At 37.1% G+C, this 23,250-nt stretch overlaps 1 protein-coding gene across 1 annotated transcript; it reads left to right on the top strand.

Annotated features, from left to right (window-relative positions):
• The first annotated feature begins 811 nt into the window (after positions 1-811).
• LOC121410833 (KAT8 regulatory NSL complex subunit 1-like) lies at positions 812-22,849 on the top strand. The gene is made up of 7 exons (XM_041603150.1): positions 812-3,323; positions 3,742-4,538; positions 5,547-5,631; positions 7,503-7,780; positions 9,435-9,596; positions 14,444-14,814; positions 21,622-22,849. The coding sequence occupies exons 1-7, from the start codon at positions 1,657-1,659 to the stop codon at positions 22,363-22,365; spliced, it is 4,104 nt and encodes a 1,367-aa protein (XP_041459084.1). The 5' UTR covers positions 812-1,656; the 3' UTR covers positions 22,366-22,849.
• The last annotated feature ends 401 nt before the right edge of the window (positions 22,850-23,250 follow it).

The following is a 23,250-nucleotide window of genomic DNA, read 5'->3' on the forward strand; positions in this document are numbered from 1 at the left end:
TGTTGTGATGTCAACTGTACGAAAAAAAGACACAAAGAATAATAATAAAATAAAAACAAGGTGGTATAGCACTACGCATTGGCATTACATAAATTTATTCCTTAATAAAATCATAAAAATGCGATATTCGAAAATTCCCTTGTTCCCCATTATACTGCCAGAAATATGAGTACAACTACTACTACAAGATTGAATGGAGAAACGTCGAATTCTGATATAAAAACTCAAAGTTTCGGGATTATATTTTATTATGATCCCGGATTATGCGGAAACATGAAACATGAAAGGATTCCTCCCTCCCTTTCCACCGTATTTTCTATTAATTAGGACTATAAATCCCTATACTTCGTTCGAATCAATTTTTAAGCATTTATTTTTCTATCCTTGAATTGATATAATGCTTTATATCACATAATAATGATTACTTTTCGTAATAAAACTGATTTTGTTCCGTGCTATTTTGCGAAAGTTTGACTTCATATCGATAGAGCGCGAACTTGATGGCTCTTTAATCTCGCACTTTTCCTCCCCGTATTTACGTCTTTATGCGAAATATCTTTTAAGATAAAAGGTCATTGATTTGGACCTTTTCATGCATGAAGATGTATTGTTATATTAAAAAGAATTGACAGAGTCAATTTTAGGGTGAAATACGATGCAAGATCGATAAAAACTAATTTATAATTTATTTTGTATAAGATTTCTACAGGGTACTTTTCCGACCAACCGAATAGCTCTAACCAGCCAATCACGCAATTCCGCCTATAGGGGGTAGACCAATTGACGTAGAGGCAGATGTTAATGAAGTCGCCTGCATTTTTTTTGTTGTGAGAATGGAGATCAATGCCTGAGCACGTCGCCATATTATGCGATACTTTTTTCGACGTCGTAGGTTGGCCATGGAAGTCAATGATGAATAATGTGATGTGTGTGATTGTTGGATTCATTGATTACCCATAAGGAGTATACGTTAGGATGTGAAATTTTGACAAGAGCAAGGAAATATGTTGATCAATTCGGAAAATAATGGGTGTAACCCGCATGCATAGTCCGATCGCTTGTTTCACGAACGTGCGTGGAACCTGTCCAGGGGTCACGTGGTGTTGCTTCTCATTACCGTCCATGTTATGATTCTCAGTTTGCGAAACGTTCCGTTCGAACATTCGTCAGTGCAACGTTGTTTTTAATTTGACGTCTAAAGCTGATCCTCTTGTCGGTCACTGAAGTCGGAAAACGATACTCGTAATATTGATGGAGACCACATTCCCGGCCTAAGCGCGGGAAATAGCTACGTTGGTCTGGTGTCTGTCACGTGTGGTAATCGTTCGGCCTGGGCCTGGCCTCTGTTATTGTTTCCATTATCGCCTGCCTCACCTGCGGCTTTTTTTGATGGACTGATGCAGTTAACGACGGGAGCGGGCTGAACAAACATATCTCTTGCATTATTTGTGTGTTTTAGTATTACAACATTTGTGCTATTGTAAACATATGTTATCCTAGTATTTAAAAGAAAAAACAATTTTTATCTCGTTGGACGGGTCGACTTCGAAAGCTTAGTTTAATTAGTCATGTTCTCCAATCAATGGCAAGTGTGACGCCGTACAGTGGTGCCGTTCCCACGGTACCCTGTCCGTATAGCGCTTCGCTTCCCGTCGCATGTGGTCACAGTTCCCGCTGAGGCTATGTATGGCTGCAATGGCTCCGGCACTGACTGATGCCGCGGCTCATACAGGCTCCTTCAAGTTGCCAGCTTCGCCTGCTAACCCGGGAAGCAGTGGTGGCCTGCAAGCAAATCCAAATCAGCCAACAAGCCCAGACTTGCCCTCATTGGCAAATGGTCATTCTCCGGCAGTGCCCGGTGGTGTAGGCAAGCATTATTCTCCAGGTTCGACTCCCACCACTCGGTTGAGAAACCACGAGTCCACTGTATCGCCAACTTGTTTCACCATTCACACCCACTTTCTTGAGAATAATAATCACAAGGGTGGAGAAACACTGACAATTTCAGAGGGAAAAAATTATCAGGAATTGCAATCAAACCACTGTAACGGCCCAATCAAAAACAAGTTAAATTCATTAATTTCCACCATCGGCTCAGACCTGGATCTAAACCTAGATCTACTCGCGAATGGTGAAAAACATTCACAGAAAAGCATATTGAAAACGATGAATGACTCTGCCGCACCCTTGGCACAGAAAGAGGTAGACCTAGACCTGTTGAATGATAATCGCCCTTCTACTCCACCAACATCCAAAAAAATGCCGCCTCTAACAATATCAACTACTGGAAGTCCCAGTCCAACGGGTCCAAAACACTCTGTCGCTACTCACATTGAAAATATCAATATTCGAGATAATGGTGATATCGATGAGCATGTGGAGCTTGATACTAGCGATACGTCGAGCAGTTCTCTATCAAATGACATGGATAGTTCATTAAGTCTGTCACACTCTAATGCACTGACAACAGATACAAGTCTTGAACAAGCTGTTGATGACTGTCTTGATCCAAAGTCGGACAATGAGAGCGACTCAGATGAAAGTAGTGTGGATCTTTCTGCCACTATTGCAGAAAAATGTAGTGGAGCAAGTAACATTGTTGAAAAGGAGAAATTCAAGTCTGTTAATGTTGTTGATAAGCTAGAAGTAGGTGGTGACAGGAAACCTAGATTTATGAAAGCAGAAGTGAAGCAGGTTGAAAAATCTGTATTCAAGGTTGTGAATGATAATGACCAGATGTCCGAGGGAAAGAAAGAAGCTATCATTTTGATTCATAAACAGTCGAAACAAGAACATCGTGCAAAGTATTTGATGGAAAAGTTACGGAGATTACAGACATGTCACGTTGGATCTCGGATATATCAACAAATAGGTTCCTTTGTAGAATCAAAACAATCCTGCAAAGAAGCTGCAAATTCTGCTGGAAGTAGCAACATTACTTGTGAAGAGTGCCGGAGGAATCGTCTTCAGACGGGTAGTAGACCTGGCGTTCTTCCTAGAAGTAGTTCAAGTCATAGCCATACATGTCCTCTACATACAAACTCTTCTTCAGACCGGCAAAGACATTCGATAAGACCATCATGGTTACCAGCAGGAAAAAGAACTAAGCCAAGTACACATATCTCTCAGCACTTGCGAGAAGGGAAACAAGCATATCGTGAAGTGAAATCTGTCACTGGAAGACTACGAGCAGGCCTTGGTCATGTTGAAAGCACCATAGATTCAGACGTCACCGATAGCAGCTCAGGTGGAGAAAGTTGTGATGAAGGAGATGACAGCTTACCACAAACCCAGGCATCCCGTTCATTTCACAAGATGCCTCTGTGAGTACATATTTCAAAGAGCTAAGGAGATTGTAGAATTTTGGCTCTTGGAATTATAGCCTAGGGCATGCGATATTGTAGAACAAGTATAGTGAGTATGGTCACATGAAAAGATGAGAACTTCCATTGATTTTGGAAACAATTTTAGGGACATCTGCAGTTACGCTTTAAGTAAAATATTGTTAAACTAGATTATTATCAACTGTTACTGTTATTCAAATTCCCCCTGGTTGGAACAAATTTTTATGGTCCCAAAACTCCCAATAGATTCAAATAGGCATAGCTGCCTCATTTGCCTGTGTTTTATCTTGTCCAAAAGAACAGATTATGGAAAGATTTTAGTTTTATAGCGTTGGAATAATTTCAAATTCATTGATATTGCTTTCTCCCCCCCCCCCCTTTCCTTTCTTATTCACAGTCACAGAAGAGCATCATGGAAATGGGCAATAGATAGGTCAGCTATTGCAACCAGATGGACTTGGCTTCAAGCTCAGGTTTCAGATCTGGAGTATCGCATCAGGCAACAAAGTGACATTTTCCGTCAGATTCGGGCTTCAAAGGGAGCGGTAACATTAGGAGAACCTCCATCACCAGAAGACTATCTCCGAGCTCAGGCTTTGGCTCACAGGACAGGTAGAAAGTTATCACCTCTTGAAACAAAGATAGTAATGTTGGAAGGATCACACTCTATGTCCCCTTCGAATCTGTCAAGTTTACTCAGTAATGTAGACAAACAAAGTGCAAAATTAAAGCAAAGTCTTCAGAACTGCATTTCACCGACATCAACACCATCATCGTGTTCAGAGAAAACATCACCAGCTAGACCTATGAATGGCCTAACGGACAGTGCAACAACAGTTGCATCACCATCTCGATGCGGTATGAACAGTTCTCCAAGCTACCCTGGGATTGTAGGATTAGACCAAGTTGTAGGTTCTCCAATTCCTGTAGAAGAACAGTACTGTGCAAGGACAAGACCTGTGAGATCATTCCGAAAACGAAAACTCATCCGATCTGCAGGTCTATATCAAGTATGTAGCAAGTCTCAGAAGCTGTCCTCCGTTCATTGTGGTTGCTTTCCTCCTCGTACCCCTTGTGTGATGTGTGGCGGTCAGTTTAACAATCTTGAACAGCATGATGCAGACCAAATTCCATCAGATGAGAGGGTGGCCAGCCTCGAGTATGCATTCCATTCTGTGTTGTCTTTCCCTGAAGGTGAGAATCTGTGAAAAAATGTATTTGTTGTGCTGATGAGATAAAAGCTGGGGTCATCTTATTGGCTTTTAGAGATGGGAGTAGTAAATGTTTTTGTTTTAGTCGCTTCCTCTCCCTAAAACTAAAACTATTGTAAGCTAAATAATTGCTATTCTCTGACAATTTTTTTTACTAAATCTTCATTAGTCTGTTTCTTATGTTTTCTCTGATATTATTACTATAAGCTTTATGTCAGGGTGATCTCCATCTTCAAATACATGTAAGTGGCTTTGCCCTAAAATATCCAAATTCAAGGCGGGCTGTATGAAATTTTAGGATTAAAATAATAACCGGCCCTATAAATCACTACTACAGTTTTATATTTATGCGGAAGATTTGATATTTATTTTTTATTCTTTTTTTTATGTAATGTCACTAAGTTGCTTGCAATAGCCTTTGATGATCAGATAATGCTTTTGTATCAGATAAGTATGTCAGTTAATGTTGGATAGCATGCAATGATATTGCAACAAATGCACTGAGAATATTGCGTAATGTGGTAACATGTTGCATCAGCACTTTCAAAGTAGATCTTGAAAAGATAAGGGCCCGTATTCTGAACTCGGGCTTAAATTAAACCCTGGTTTAAAGTTGTGGTTTAAGTATGGAGAGCCATTTGGGGCACAAATCCTTATTATTAAACAGTACACATCCAATTTACTAACTCATTTGACACTCAAATTTTTCATAATTGTCTGGGAATAATAACTGAAGGATTTTTCTTCATTATGAAAGCAAAAGGAAACAAAATAGTAAATACAAGAAATATACTACATGTATATAAACAGAATTTTTGGCTCCCCATAATATTAGCAGAGATATAGATAGTGGTCTAAGTTAAACCCAACTTCAGAATACGGGCCATTGAGTCTATAACCTATTGAAATAGTACTGATCTTTATTTTTGAAAAATATTTGCTCAACATGCATTCCTGTATAGTAATTATGTTTTTTCTCATTTTATTTTAGAAATTCCATTGTCACTGCAGTTAGAATCCCTACTGAAGAGTGGAGCATGGCAAAGGAAACATTCATCCAGATACCTAGGAAAGAAGTAAGATTGCTGGGTTAACTTTTCTTTCATCCTGGTTTAAATTTGAGCCAAACTATCTTTTTCTTCATTGGTATCGAGTCTTTAAGGAAGAATAAACTCTTTACGAAATTTATCATTCACTTTCACAAGGTATATCGCTATAAATGGAAACCACTTTGCGTTACGGGATTGAAAAGGGTGCCGTTAGCTAGCTGTGCGCTTGCGCAGAGCTAGCTTACGGCCCCCTCTTCGATCCCATGATTCATTGCGGTTCTGATTAGCGATAAACCTGGTTTAAATTTGAGCCAAACTATCTTTTTCTTTCATTGGTATCGAGTCTTTAAGGAAGAATAAACTCTTTACGAAATTTATCATTCACTTTCACAAGGTATATCGCTATAAATGGAAACCACTTTGCGTTACGGGATTGAAAAGGGTGCCGTTAGCTAGCTATGCGCTTGCGCAGAGCTAGCTTACGGCCCCCTCTTCGATCCCATGATTCATTGCGGTTCTGATTAGCGATAAACCTTACTTATTTAAATTGAAAAAAAATTAAACAGAACCCCATAGATAGAAATGGGATGAAATTTATTAATGAGTCAATATGAGTCATATTTTTTTTAATAATGCCTCCTCCACTCAGTACTGGTAATAAAGATGTATGAGAAGAAGTTAAAAAAAAAATCTTGGTATCTGTTTACTCCTAAAAAAATAAGCAAAAAAAAGAAGAAAAATCAAACTTTTGTACATGGCATATAATTTTAGTTCATATATTATAAGCTAATTTGTTGTATATATGCATTTGATTTTTACAGAAATATTGGGAAATGTGAATTTTTGTGTTCGGTATTTAGGAAGTCGTGAAATTTTCAAGGTATTCAGTGTATAGAGTAATTTAGGAAGAGTCTGAACTCTTTCATAATCAAGATTGAAAGTTTAAATATCTGAAATGATGTGTTTTTCTATAGAGGATCTGATGTATCAGACCACTGGTAAATAAATTTACATGTAATTGCTTCTTGGATTGTCATCTTAGTGAACTTTCTATTTTATGATATTATGAGAGTAATATTACATGTATGTATACCATTTTAAAGTAGGGGCTTTCATGATGAACACAATTTCTTGGCAAGCTTTTCACATGTAATTAGTGCCGAGTCCTGACAGCATGGCACTGAGAATTGACTGCATGAAGTTGAGCGTTAATGGTTTCGTTGACAAACTGATTCTGATAAAATCAAGTTGGGGCCAGACAAAATCAAACTGGTCCTTGACAGAGTGATTATTGCAGTCACATAACCCCTACGGCGGCCGCACGGTGAGTCGAAAATGGCTGTTTTCTTTTTTTTTGTACCAGCTACATATATACATGTAGGTGGTTTGAATAGAAAAAAATAAAATGGCTGGTTTCGACTCGCCATAAGGTTTGCTGTAAGGGAAATGTGACTACGCCATTAGTATTTTATTTGCTAAGCAAAATGCTTATACATCACTTAAAAGTATTTTGCTTTCTTACGCTAAATTTAAGCAAAATAACCTTTGTGACATTAGGTCGAAGCCAAATAATGTGCAATGTATCAACTATCCACACCTACATTCACAGTATGCATAACTGCATATGCATTGTATCCCCTAATATGCTCACAAGTGAGTCAGTCAGGGGCAGACTTAGATTTAAGCAAAAAGCAATGTTCAATTGAATAAAAAAGATGGTTAGGTATATTTCTTGAACAGATAACAGTTGAATACTTTATTCTGACTGAAGTATCGAGTTGAACACCAGCGCTTATGTGTCTGACTTGGCATTACGTATGATGTAATGATCAGATTCATTTAAAAGTAGATAACTTAAATGTATTATTACCCAACATTTTGTTCCTTAAAATGTACAGGAAACATAACAGGTTGCCAAACAGATCCCGAGTCAAGTTGCATACCAAAGATGGCAGACTCAAGAAGTTCCGTAAGAAAGAGAAACATCAAAAGCAATTGACTGTCAGATCAAGTGGAGACTCTTCAAGAAAAAGAGAGCCAGTAGTCAAGAAAGAGACAAGGAGCAAAGATACTCTTGTTGAGAATAAAGTTGAAAAAGAATTAGGATCAGCAAATGAGGACGATGAGGATGATGCTGCGAAGTCGAGGAAACTTTTGCAACGATTGGCAAGACAGAGTAAGTAATTATTTTGCAGTGTTAGTCCAAAGATAATCTTACCGAAGCCCATCATATTTTCCTGTTATGGATTAAAATGTGTTGATAATTGTGTTCATTGAAAACAAAATGTTGGTTTAAGAAAGTGTAAGGCGGGAAAGATGAAGTATTTGAAAAAGTTCTTTGATGTGTCATTGATGAAAAGTGATGGTATTTTAAATTTTGAAAGAACATCTTGTGTACGTTGCGTCTGAAAATGAACAAAACTTCGCGTCCAAAACAACACCTGAAATTCACCTTTTTGTCTCGCCTACCAGAGGTGAAGTCGAGACTAAGGGATTCAAATGTCCGTCTGTCACAAACATTATGACATAACTCCGCAACCGTAAGTCAGTTTCAACCAAACTTAGATGGTAGATGTACTTTGGGGACCTGCATGTTATGCTACTGTCGGAAGTCACATGGTAAGGTCAAAGGTCATTTTTAGGTCAACATTGAAGTTTACATGCAAGACTCTTATGACACATTACTCGGCATCTGTAAGTCAATTTCAAATCAAACTTGTGTTGTAGCTGTACTTAGGAGACCTGCATGTTATTGTGTTCGGAGGTCACATGGTAAGGTCAAAGATAATTTTTAAGTCAACATTAAAAAGTTTACATGCAAGACTCTTACGATGAATGTTATTCCATCCCAGTTATTTCACGATGAACTTTTATACAATACTGCTGCGTGTCCTTGCAAATCGCGATATTTATGGTCATTTTCACAAGTGGGCGAGACACCACATCGCTTATGCCTTGTGTCAACAAACAATGCACTTCGATGTCATGTTCAGTTGAAAATGATTGTTGCGGTCCCACATGCTTGATTTTTAATGTGTTCATCCAATGTCGAGATATCGACCAGAGCTTTGTATGGTGTCATATGACACCATTTGTGGGTCGTTGCCGATTCCATATTACATTTTAAAAACCTGGGCAAGACCATGATTCTCTCTGAAAATATAAGACTGGCTCAGCGAACAGATCATGAACGAAGGCTTCATGCAGAGATACCAGTTAAAAGGATTTTTAAGGAGAAAGTGAGACTAGGATTTTTTTCCCCCTAGACACAATATTTGTTTTAAGTTGTAAGATGTGTGATTTTTAGTATGTTTTTCAAAATTTTAGAAAAAAATATGATTGTGTGCTTGAGAAAAAAAAAGGATAAAATGAATTAAAGAAAAAGATTTTTTCACAATTATGGTTGTCAGCTCTGCTCGTGAATATATGAATATACTGTACTTTTCAGGCTTGTGGGATTTGCAATATGGTTGTAACAGAGGGATGAATATGGTTTGAAAACAAGAATTCTTTAAGTTTTACCCTCATGTAATTTAATATTTATTCACATATGAAGATCATGAACATAATAGATATTCTAGAAAGTTTTAGCACATGAAAAGGTGCCAAAGCGATGTAATATAAAAGAAAAAGGAGATTTTGACTTTGTTTGGCCATGTGTATGATATACATGTACAGGTTGTATTCATTGGGAATTAAAAAAAAAAAACAGGTGGTTGAAATACACATTTTTCATTGTGTATGATTTTATACATGTTTTATGTTTTTTTGCATGGTAGTGCATGAAATGTTATTTTTGTTCTTGCATGTTACTCCCTCACCTTCCACAGAGTTGAAAGCCCTTCGTCATGCCAGAAGTGATAAAATACTATCACGTTCCCGATCCCAGCCAAGTTCTATTCCTGGTACACCAAAGAATTTCATGAAAAGCTCAGACTTAAGACAATGTCGAACTGATACCAAGAATCGGCGCACCTCTGATTTAGCAAATGGTGAGATTTTTTTGCCTCTTAATAGGAGTGGGCTATACATGGGTCAAAAATGCTTTTTTTATAATTTCAATATGGGAACAGTTTTTTTTTTTTATTCCTTGTAATGTATCTCAACATGAAATGACAATATTTTTTGTCTCGGGTGCAAGAAAAAAGTGTGCTGGGTCAAAATCCAAAATGGCCGCCAAAATCACAGTTTTGGCCTCCACTTCTTTATTTGGTGGTCTTTTTCTTTGGTTTTGGTGTCTATTCATATGTATTTGGGGGCAGGCAATTTGTTTTTCCTATAATTAGTACTTTTAAACCATTATTTGTAGAATTAAAAGGTAAGTATACCTTACCTTATTTTTCCAATTTTTATAGCCTTTTGTTAGCCAAAAAGTAGGTTTTATCGTCCTGGGGTTCTTGGATATTAGATGGTACAAGGTCAACAATAGCAAGCAGCTTCATAGAGCTATATCGCTTTTATTCCTCTACTATGGGTTTTATGGCACACCTTTTTCTCGGACCCAAGACAAAAAACATTGTCATTTCATGTTGAGATAAGGTAAAAGGAATACAAAAATCTGTTCCCACAGTAAAACCAAAATCACCCATTTATAGCCCACTCCTATTAAATTAAATCCATGCCTCTGCTAAAACTTTGGCTCTAGAAAACCCTTTTACATAAATTTTATGCTAAAAGTAAAATACAACCAAGTCTGCATAGATTTAACCTTCAAAAGTCAATTTTTCTGACAATGTTTCAAACTCTTACATGTAGTATAGTTTTATCAAAGTGCGATATGGTCCCAAGTAATATGACTTAAGTACACATCCCTGTATAGTGTATTTAAACTTCATAGTATTTGATTTATAAAAAAAGATTTTTAAAACGTTCAACTTTGATGTCAGTTACCATGTATTTGCAATACTTTTATGAATGCTTTTTGTCTCACCTGCGAAGCAGAGTGAGACTATAGGCGCCGCTTTTCCGACGGCGGCGGCGTCAACATCAAATCTTGTTGGAGGAATCAACATCGAAATCTTAACCTGAGGTTAAGTTTTTGAAATGTCATCATAACTTAGAAAGTATATGGACCCAGTTCATGAAACTTGGCCATAAGGTTAATCAAGTATTACTGAACATCCTAGTAGAGTTCTGACACATGACCAAGGTCAAAGGTCATTTAGGGTCAATGAACTTAGACCATGTTGGAGGAATCAACATCGAAATCTTAACCTGAGGTTAAGTTTTTGAAATGTCATCATAACTTAGAGAAAGTATATGGACCTAGTTCATGAAACTTGGACATAAGGTTAATCAATTATCACTGAACATCCTACATGAGTTTTATGTCACATGACCAAGGTCAAAGGTCATTTAGGGTCAATGAACTTTGGCCGAATTGGGGGTATCTGTTGAATTCCCATCATAAAGTTTATGGAGTTTATTCATGAAACATGGACATAATAGTAATCAAGCATCATTGAACATTTTGTGCAAGTTTCAGGTCTCATGATTAAGGTCAAAGGTCATTTAGGGCCAATGAACTTTGGCCGATTTGGGGGTATCTGTTGAATTACCATCATAACTGAAAATTTATTGGTCTAGTTCGTTAAACTTGGACATTAGAGTAATCAAGTATCACTGAACATCCTGTGCGCATTTCAGGTCACATGACCAAAGTCAAAGGTCAATTAACTTTGGCCGAATCGGGTGTAACTGTTGAATTACCATCATAACTTTGAAAGTTTATGGATCTGATTCATGAATCTTGGACATAAGTATCATTGAACATCCTGTGCGAGTTTCAAGTCACATGATAAAGGTCAAAGGTCATGTAAGGCCAATGAACTTTGGCCATGTTGGGTTTTTTTGTTAAATAACCATCATATCTTTGTAAGTTTATTGGTCTAGTTCATAAAAAGTGGACGTAAGAGTAACCATGTATCACTGAACATCTTGTGCGAGTTAGAGTAGTTTTCAAAGTCAGCACTGCTGCTATATTGAACTGCGTGATGCAGGTGAGACGGCCAGAGGCATTCCACTTGTGTTTATTTCAGAAGACATGAAACTGAAAGCAAGGACTTGTATTAGGCCTGAGTCATTACGTTTATTTTGTAAAATTTTGTAACGCTTTTAACTCTTTGCCCGGCAGGACAACTCGCGGCACAAACAGCGGACTGCCAACGACGACTCAAGTCACAGTTCGCACACAATGCATACATCACCCCAAAATTAATGTGGCGCAGGGGGGATAGTGTACGTGGCGGGCAAAGAGTTAATAAACTGTCGGTTAGGGTTAACTGGTGGGGAAGAAAAACCTTTCCTACACGTTTCTGAAATTTTACACTGTACAGTACATATTTCTGCGTACATCCGTAAAATGCCCTTCTATTTTCCTTATTTCCTTGATTTTGTTTTTGATGTAGTTGGGAATAACCGAAAAAATTAAGAATATTCCCTTTTTTCATTACCCTGAAAGATTATTTTCTGTTTATGTCGTACAATGTGTACTTACATAAAAGTCAACATGTGGGACTACAACAATGCCATCATTACATGCAGACTCTTAATATTAGTAGGCCAAGGCCAATTTTTTGTATCTGTGCTTTTTAGATTGTCAAATGTATTTCATTAATGTGCATGTTTAATATTCCCTTTGAGCAACAGCCATTAGACTTTACACTTGTCTTGTTCAGTCAAACATGTCTGCTACTAGGCTGGTCTAGCAATTATCCGTCTATAAGAGTATAGGCTTACTAGGGACTTTTCACATTTACTACTAGGAAACTAATGTATCGATTCCTTCGAAAATGCAATAAAAAATTGAGAGCTGAGAGGCTTTTGTCAACAGTTGGTGGACTGGGACAGCAGACAGTGTTGGTGATATTTTTTTTTTAAATCAGACTTATTTGATTTAAATCATATTAAAAAAATATTAACATTTCTGGAACAAAGTGGAAACAAGAAAAAAATAACCCTTACACTCACTGAAATAATTGTCAAAATCATACATAACAACTAGAATTATCATTAACTTCTATCCTATTTCATAATTAAATCCAGTCAAAACAGAATTTATATAGAATATGTAAGTCATAATAAAGATACTGTTTTCTGCATCCTCTCATGTAGTGTAGTTGGCTAATACTGCAAAGTTATGTGGATCAGTGTGGAAAAATTCCATGACTCAGAGACGCACATTTTCCAATGAGAAACATTCTTGATTTTCAAGCCAAGGACCGAAAATCATGTATTAAAGAAAAATATTGTCAATCATTTGTACATGTTTCAATGAAAGTGATTTAAATCAATAATTTTGTTTTGTTTTTTTAATCACAGTGAAAGTGGAGTAGGGGGCTAAGTGTTAACAGCTTACAGCCTACATTGCAAGATCAACCTGATTTTATTGACATGATTTCAATTGTTATGAGTAGATTTTTAGTATTTATTCATGTTTTGATGATATAAAGCCAATAAAATCTTTCTATTTTTATCAATCATTTGTACATGTTTCAATGGAAGTGATTTAAAAAAAATCATAGTGATTTAATTTGAATCAACGTGATTTAAATCGGCCGACCCTGTCGGCGACCATCTCAAGATTTGTACCAGACGAACAATCTCAAATATGTTGTCGTCCAGAGTCGGGAGAATCCGATGCTGTCCCAGTTTACCAACTTTCAACAAAAGCCTCTCGGTATTGTGATTTCACAATAGTAAATGCGAAAAGTCGGGAATGTCAACCTGCTGCAAGTAACTCCCTGTAGCCAATATGTGAATGAAAATTAGGCCCAATGCGCCCATTCTGGAACACCAGAAACCATCCAAATTCAATGTGGCAGTAGTAACAATTCATGCTAATAAATACTGCCCTGTAGTTAAATGTTGATGTTTGTCTTGCCTGCATAGCAGAGTGAGACTAAAGGAGCCGCTTTTACAATGAGAGCAGCAATGGCGGCGCATTGTAAACATTAAAACTTTAACCAAGGTTTAAGTCAGCACTGATCCTATTTTGAAGCCTGTAATATTGACATTCAAGTGCAAACCAAATCGATTAAATTGAAATAAGGAAGTGTGATTAGCATGTATATCTTGATTTTCTTGTCTGGATTCATTGTCTTGGTGTCTTCTGATGCACACCTTTGTCACATTGTGTGCAAGTGATCTTAATACAGTTATCATCTCATCTGTATGAGAGATCTGTCTCCATACAGAATTAGTCAATCATTAGACATATTGGAGATTGCAAAAACACCTTCTGTGGTGACAAATAGTGCATGATGTGGCGACCTCCTTTGTGAGAGACAATTTTGGATCTGAAAGTGGGAAGGTGTGACATAATAATGTGTCTCCTGATTTCTGTGAGAGCAAGGCCAATAACATTGACTTCAGTTGGGCAAATTATGTATTCATGAGGTCATATCTTTGGGCCCTAATAGACTGATTCTCATTAAGTTGTGGAGGTATTTCATCATTCTCTACCAAAACCTATCGATAATGCTGAAATTCAAAATTGGAAAATTGATGTCTGCTAATCTATTGAAGGGGTGAATGGATCTGATAACATTTTTTAATCCAAAGGTCTAGGGCCTACATGTACATGTAGGTCAGTTGTTCCCTGAAAGTATCTTGTTCTTGCGATAACTAAAGAGCTTATGGAGCATTCGTTTTTAAGCTTGGGTCATTTGATAGCGATTTGATCAGTTTAGGGGTCATGGGGTCCAAGCTCACTTTAACGTATGTTACATAGTGACACTACCTCTGATTATGAAACTATTTTCTTTTAACACTAAAAAATGAAATTTTGCCAAGTTTTTGCATGATTCTTTATACAATATTATTTTTCATTTTTCTGAAGCTGCATTGGAGAAGAGTAGAGAGAGGAGCTTTTCGCTGCCCAACATTGAAGTTGGAGACCACAACTCTGCACCAACTACCCCTGCATCAAATGAAGCAAGGTCACCTACCCATCATCTTTCTCATTCACTTCCTTCTGCATCTCTTCATGGTATTTTGCGAAACAAAAAGGGGATGGTGGAATCTTACGACATTGACAACATCGTGATCCCATACTCTATGCTTGCATCAACAAGGGTGGTTAAGCTGAACTACAAGGAGATAGATACACCCAAGTGGAGAGAACTGGATATGGAGGAATTCATGTCTAACAACTGCCATGCACATTTAGAGAATGAAGGCAAAAGTGAGGATGAAGAGGAATTTTTTGAGGTAAGGGTAAATGGTATTTTGTGCCTACGTGACTCGGCCCACTGAACTGGGTAAAAATGGTGTATACATTTTTGTCTCGCCTGCATGGCAGAGCGGGTCTTATAGGCGTCGCTTTTTCAACATTGAAATCGTAACCAAGGTTAAGTTTTTGAAATGTCTTCATAACTTAGAATAGGAAGTATATGGACCCAGTTGATGAAACTTGGACATGAGGGTGATCAAGTATTACTGAAATCCTGCTGGAGTATCAGGTCACATGACTAAGGTCATTTAGGGTCAACAAACTTATGACCATGTTGGGGGAATCAACATCGAAATTTTAACCGAGGTTAAGTTTTTGAAATGTCATAACATTGAAAGTTTATGGATCTAGTTCATAAAGCTACATGTAGGACATACATGTATAAAGGGTACTGGGTATAACACTGAACATCCTGTCCGAGTTTCAAGTCGCATGTCCAAGGTCAAAGGTCATCTTGGGTCAACAAACTTTGGCCATATGGGATTATTTGTTGAATTGCCATGATTATTTAATGTTTATGGATCTAGTTCATGAAACCTGGACATAATTTGAGAGCAATCAAGGATCACTGAACATCCAGTGCGAGTTTCAGGCCACCTGACTTAGGTCAAAGGTCATATAGGATCAATGAACTTTGCCCATGTTGGGAGAATTTGTGGAATGGCTATCATAACTTAAAGTTTATGGATTTAGTTAATGAAACTTGGATATAAGAGCAATCAAGTATCAGTGAATTTCCTGTGCAATTTTCAGGTCACATAACCAAGGTCAAAGGGAATGTATGGTCAATGAGCTTTGGCCATGTTGGGGGTATTTGCTGAATTGCCATCATAACTGAAAGTTTTTAGATCTTGTTCATGAAACTTAGACATGGGAGTAATCAAGTGTCATTGAACATCCTGCATGAGATTCAGGTCACATGACCAAGGTCAATGGTCATTTAGCTTTAATGGACATTGTATTTATATAAAATTTAAAATGTTTTCTTTTGGGAATAATTATTCAAAAGCCGTTTTCAAAGTCAGCGCTGCTGCTATATTGAATCGTGTAATGATGCAGGCAAGACTGAGAGGTGTTCCATTTAATCTTCAATAAATTAAATATGATTGTTAAAACCATTCAAGAATACATTAAAGTTTTTCCTGTGTAGGTTCTTGCTTGGTGCGTTTTACGTGTGGGTGGCTAATCTGTCCACCTGTCCCATTTTGTCATTCTTATTGCCATATACATGTAAATAATTTTTTATGCCAACTGGGAAGATTAATTGAATTTGCATGGATGGGATGAGATTGTTATTTCAAATAATGGCACAAGATGCAAGTTGAATTTTCCATTGAGTAGGAAATTGTAAACTATGAAAATATTCTGGCAGAAATGTTTATTTGGAGGAGGGGAAGGTACATCATGTGGTTTTACGTTTAATCTGCTTCAGCTTTTGGAGCATTTACTGGGTAAATCACAGTGCAAGGATATGACCCTCTATCATCAATATTACTACAGTCTAAGTGAGTCAGAGCTTTTCATTGATTACTCATTGAGCTGGGAATTTTTTTATACAGTGCCTGCAGTGCACAGTGATGTAATGTGCATAGTTCTATAATGAAGAAAACTTTTACTCATCCCTGCCTTGGATGGGTAAAAATAATTTTCATCCCACCTGCATACACGTATGTATGTGGACATGTTGGAGAAGCAAGACATGTGCCGCTTTTCTGATGGTGATGGCTGTATCATTATTTGCACATCTTAACCAAGGTTAAAGGAGAATGAAACCATTGGAACAAGATAGGTTGTGTGAAAACAGAAAAATCAAACAAACAGATCAACAAAAGTTTGAGAAAATCCGACAAATAATGAGAAAGTTATGAGCATTTGAATATTGCGATCACTAATGCTATGGAGATAACAAATTAGCAATGCGACAAAGATGTGTGATATGACTTGTGAACAACTCTCCCCATTACTTTAGTACATATTTCACTTGAATTGCCTCTTTTATCACATCTATCCATACATGTGTAGATCATCAGAGCTGCCAAGTAGTACGATTTTTCTGTATTTCATACTGAAATCAATTTAAAATATGGCAGTACGCTTTTTCATGATAACATACGGGAAAAAACAAATTAGAGAAGAAAAGGTATTGTTCGCCCAACTCAGCATCAGGGATGGAGCTTTCGGGCGGAGATGAAAGAATGGCAGCCGTGTGTTGCTGCCCTCTACATTCAATGAGTTGTGCTTTCATCAAGGCTTTCCGATTAGAATTTTTGATATCATGACGAATCAATGCGGGTGACAAGTTCCGAGCGAACGTACATCTACAAGCGCAAAGCAGCAGCTTAAATCGCGATATACATGTATAGTGACTGTTAAATACATCTGTAAGGATGATGATGTCATCCAAGATGGCAACTTTCGTTGACCAACGAATGGATCGAAGATGACAATGTTTTGATCATTTAAAAGGCATTAGCGGTAACTGCGGTCCGAGGTACAATATTTCTGAATTTCATACATTTTCCCTTAAATATGGATGCAATTTCTTTTTCATAATGTGACATTTTATGTACAAAAAAACGATCAGAAAATCAGGTTTCCGCCGAATATTAGATCTAACGTTACTGCTAATACGTTGTCTGTACGTACGGGCCTCCAAGCTCTTCAGTCTACATGTATGTATAGGAGAGTGAGCCAACCCAGCGGAACAACCGAAATACAGAGACTGAAGCTTTTGGTCTCGTGTGGGGCGCTAATGTAAGAAGTGATCGAACTTTGCCATTATGCATGCATATTTATCTCACACGGTAAAAATACGGATTTTTTGGTCAAAATACTGATTTGGGGGGATAAGAATACTGAAAATGCAAAATACAACTTGGCAGCTCAGGATCATGTGTTCTTTATATTTTTTAAAGGTTAAGTCCACCTCAGAAAAATGTTGATTTGAATCAATAGAGAAAAATCAGGCAAGCACAATGCTGAAAATTTCATCAAAATCGGATGTAAAATAAGAAAGTTATGACATTTCAAAATTTCGCTTATTTTCAACAAAATAGATATATGAACGAGCCAGTTACATCCAAATGAGAGAGTCGATGATGTCACTCACTATTTCTTTTGTTTTTTTATTGTTTGAATTATACAATATTTCAATTTTTACGAATTTGACGATTAGGACCTCCTTACCTGAAGCACAAAATGTTAAAATAATGGAATTCCACGTGTTCAGAGAGGAATGAAACTTCATTTTACATGAAAATGACAAGAAAATAACAATATTTCACATAATAAAATACAAAAGAAATAGTGAGTGAGTGATGTCATTAACTCTCATTTGCATGTAACTGGCTCGTTCATATAACTATTTTGTTGAAAATAAGTGAAACTTTGAAATGCAATAACTTTGTTATTTTACATCTGATTTTGATGAAATTTTTAGTGAAGCTTTTTGAATTTTTCTCTTTTTATTCAAATCAAGTTTTTGTTGGGGTGGACTTGTCCTTTAAGAATACATCATGGATAAAGAGTTTGTATCATCGTAAGAAAAAGCAAATAGAGACATGTTGAGGGTATTTTATAGTCCACCAAAGGGAAAGTTGTTCATCAGTGACATCATACATCCTTGTCGCATTGCCAATAGGAGGATCTCCATATAGCATTAGTGATTGCAATATTCAAATGCTCATAACTTTCTCATTTTTGTTCTGATTTTTCTCAAATTTTCAAGGTCAAAAGATCAAGGTCACAGTGATATATTTTCATCTTACCCTTCTGAAGTCCTTGTTACCGTGATAATAGCCTATGCTCACATAATTGGGTGTGTAAGATATAAGCATGGATCCATTTTGAGGTCAAAGGTTAGATCACAGTGACATGTTTTCATCCTACCCTTCTGAAGTCCTTGTTACCACGATAACTTCATTTGAACTTGACCAAAACTCGTAAAATTTGGTGTGTATGATACTAGCATAGATCTCAGCAATTCTATTGTTTTTGAGGTCAGAAGGTCAAAGATAAAGTTGCCACCTTCCACTTTTCTTTCTAGACCAGTAAAACCATTTTCTGCGTTACAGGTGGGTGTACTATGTGCTCGCATTAGCGACAGATAAAGGGGAAATTCAGCTGATAGGTCTACAGTTGATTAATCACCTGTACATCCATTGTTATGTCAATTCTCATAGTGTGAAAATAAGCACAAATCATGATGTGCACAAATATAACTGTGGAACTTCTTTAAGTAAGGTTTGACCACCACTCCAAGTCACAATAACAAACACAGACTACATAAATTGTGTAATGCACTGGAGTTGAATAACATATCGTCACACGCACCACGAACCGTCCTCTGCGCACTTTTATACAAAATTTAGTTTCGCAGAAAATGCATTTAAAGAAAAGCTTTTTTGAAACCAGCAACAAGTGCACCTACAAGAAATTATTTGCCGGTGTCTTTGTTAAATTGTTTAGGTTCCAAAGTTTCATCCCGTATCCAAGGCTCCACATTAACTTTTTTTGGTGGTGGCCCGTTCGGGCCACCAAAACCTTCAAATAATTTTTTTTGGTGGCCCATTAGTAAAGTTTGGTGGCCCGAAAAATATAAAGAAAAACATTGATTTAAAATGAATAAAACAAATTGAAATATTCTGCAATCACTAACACGTACCACTATTCTTTGTACATCTTGTATGTAAATCGTGCTTGCTGTTATTTTACTTTGCTTATTTTGTGGTAATATATAAATTGTTCTATCATTGTAAATATGAAATGATTGAAAGAGAATAAAAGAATTGTATTGTTCCCAGGTTGTGGACTCTTAATCACCGTATCGACACACACTCATAATGGTAAAGTAAATAAATAGTGCATATAGCAAACTCAGATAGATATAAAACAATTATTTTTCCTTTCTTCCTTTTTGATCATAAAACCTAGATTATGCAGGCCCCAAATCCAGTTTATTCACTCTTTTCCAGCATATTATAGCAGGAGAAAATCACAGAAAAATATGCTGCAGAATTAGAACAATGTGTAAAAGGGGGAAATAAACAAAAATCATTTTTAGAATAGTATACTGAAAAAAGAAATCAAAAATTTTAAAAAATGAAGAAAGAAAAAACAAAGAACAGGAAAAAACATTTGAGAAAAAACAAAGAACAGGAGAAAAACATTTGAGAAAAAACAAAAGAAAATGTAAGAAAAATGAATAAGACAAAATTATCAAAAAATGGGGAAATTATTATTATTATTCAGTAGAAACATGTTCTTTAATCGGGCATATTCAATGGGAAGGGGTATAAATGGTTTAATCACTGTAAAAAAAAAATGAAAGAAAAAAATGAGAAAACGGCAAAAAAAAACAGTGAGAAAATTCCTTCCCTATATTTGACAAAATGATGGAAAAATTCACATTTCATATCAATGAAATCCCTTCCCAAAGTATTTACTTCCTTAAGAGTGGTTGAAGAAGTCATTTGTAAACAAGAAATAAAGAAGCTGCCTATTTATTTTTGGCTAGAAGAGACACAGCTTCGAAATAAACCAAATATCAACATACATACAAATGCACATATGGGACTCTGAAGTACTCACCTATGTGTTTTATGTGTATTAATGCATTTGGAAATCGGTCTTTTTGAGTCAAAAGAGAGGTCATAATTCCTCCTTTTAATGCTTGCAGATAATCAGGTTTCAGTAATACGGACTGTAGAAGGGCATTTCATTGGTGTAAAATGTGACTTTGACGTAGATTTTCAGAGTTCTGGGGAAGATTTCTTAGCAGTAACATTTCGTATCGCAGCTCCCTGAGTCTGAATAGTCTGCTCGTGCACAGCTAGCTAGCTTCAGTGGTTTCATGCAAACAAAGCTCAGCCAGACAGCCGGCGCGGCCGGCTGAATAATAGTTACTGTATGCTAGCGGTAGGCCTACGTACTGTCATGACTATGCAATCTTTGTGTGTGTGTGTATTTGTGTGTAGATTAACAAAAAAGGCGCATGAGGAATTGGCTTGCAATTTGAACTGTAGAAAGTTGATAAATACATGCAAAATCGGGAGAAAAATTGCGCTACTTTGAAAATTATTGGTTGCCCGATTCGGGCCACCAAAACTTAACATTTTTTCAATAATGGTTGCCCGAGATGAATTTTTGGTGGCCCCGGGCCATCGGGCCACCGCTAATGTCGAGCCTTGCCGTATCTATATATTTTCTTGAAGTGAATTATTTACCCCACAGTGGGCATCGTAACAGAGAGGACGGTTCATGGTGAAATCGCGAGGCGCACTGTATCTATTCCACAGGGACAGTTCGTGGTGCGTGCGACGATGTATACATGTAAGCCTTGATATTGTGGTCTGGAAAGAGGTGGGACAGAGAGTAAAAGAGACGGGTATTAGAGAGAGAAAGAGAGAGAAGAGACCCCTATTTGAACTCTGGGGTGACTAGCTGAAGAGACCATGTGTTGTGCAGTGCCATACCATATGGTATACACATAGCGGGGGTACTTGAATAGTCACTACTATCAATCCAAACTCGGTATTTACAGTTTATAATTCAATAAAAATTAGTAAAATAATACAAATTCTGTTCACTAAGTGTCCAAAAATGCATTATACATATATCCTCTTTTTGTTACATCCTCTATTGGGATCCTTTTCACTCATCATTGCAGGGATTGCTAATATAGGCAATTGAACTTATACCCTAGACAGTTCATGTGTGTGCTTGTGGCTGTTATTTCTTATTTTGTTTTTTTGTAATTCTGCTCATTTGCCTTTCTCATTTTAAAGGAAAACCTTTCAGATTCTGAGTTTCTTGAACGCCACGAGTCTTGTGAATGCCTGGAGAAGCAGAAGTTTATGGTGAGCTTTGTGGATCAGGGCATACCTGGCCGAAGATCAAGACGTTCAAGGCACAGTAGCATAGGCAGTGCTCCAGACCCCCTCTCTCCAGATCTTCATGTAGACCAGTTATCAACAGATAGGCAATCCTCAACATCATCTCCAACACCAAGTCCTTCTCCAATTACAACTCCTGATCAACTATCAAGCAGTACCACCAGCAGTAATGTCTTCAACCTCAGTGGAAGTCGGTCACTGCGTTTTAGTGCCTTAGACCGTCGCAGATCATCAAGTATGAGTGAAGTGCAAACACCGAAGCATGTTGAAACCCCTACCCCACCATCAACTCCTACCCCTATGAACGCTGACTTGACTTGGGTAAAGAGAGAATTTCCCTTGAATAACATTGAAATGGAAGAGATAGCCTCTTATCCATATCCAGAATCAGAACCCTCCACTCGTCCAAGCTCTCGTGCAAGCAATGCCACTCACCCAGAGAGTGTGTTATCAAGGACAGATTCACAGGAGATGAATTTTTACATGTCAGATGGAGATAATTCAGAAACTGAACCAATGGAAGTGGATGATCCAAATGATCCAGAATGGACAGTTGTTGAAGATCGGCATCGGCCAAAAAAGCCAGAAGGCACAACTGTGAGTGAGGGCTTAGTTCTAAAGCTTGCCAAAAGGTGAAAGAGGGTAGACTAATAATAAATGGATGAATGGTGTTAATAGTTTGAGAATCATGGAGGCGATGATATCATATTTTGAGTTTAGGTATTGAAATGTGAACAAAAAAAGATCTCTTTCCATAAGATCTTATGATCAGGGTTTGAGCAGGTTTATGTAGTAAATTTTGAATTCAGTCAAAGGAACAGGTAAATTGAAACCTGCATTGTGCAACTGAAATGATGACCAGGAAGTAGGTTGTATTTGTTTTGAGATCCCACTTCAAGGAGAAAGGGCCAATGTAAAGTTCCAAGTTCAAGCAGATACTACAGTAACAGACCTACCAACCAGTACGTTTTTGCAACTAAAATAAGTAATTTATTGAGAACAATCATCTCTACAGTGCCTATCAAGAAAAAAGTTTACACTTTGAAAAGGCCCTGGGAATTAAAAATACAACATGTTGGTAATTTTTTCACATATATTCTTAGGTTTGGGTCTCATCTATCCAATGAAAGTAAAAGTTTTGACAGAACGTTACACTTGTGTGAGTACTGTCCATTTTTGTAAAGCTTGCAGAAATGCTCGTTTTCACGCTGTGTCAAGGGGAAAGGGCGAAATCAAATTTAACCTGTGAAACATTCATCATACATTTCCCTTGCACTTTTAGTCAAATGAAATAAAACGGATACATTCAAACATTGTGTAGCAATTTTGCCACCCAAATTAAAATTTCAACTCTTAGTAAGCATAACCTTTACCCTTTTTGTGCCAGCTGGATCTGAGGACATAACTGAATCATAATGAAAGTTTATATCAGACCTTTCCAGCATTTTTTTTTCACTAAGTTTTTATCATTTCAAGTGGGTTTACATTTCATTTTTCATTGAATACTTGTTTCTCCACACT

The sequence above is a fragment of the Lytechinus variegatus genome, chromosome 3 (genome assembly GCF_018143015.1).
Source record: "Lytechinus variegatus isolate NC3 chromosome 3, Lvar_3.0, whole genome shotgun sequence".
In the NCBI taxonomy this organism is placed as follows: Eukaryota; Metazoa; Echinodermata; class Echinoidea; order Temnopleuroida; family Toxopneustidae; genus Lytechinus; species Lytechinus variegatus.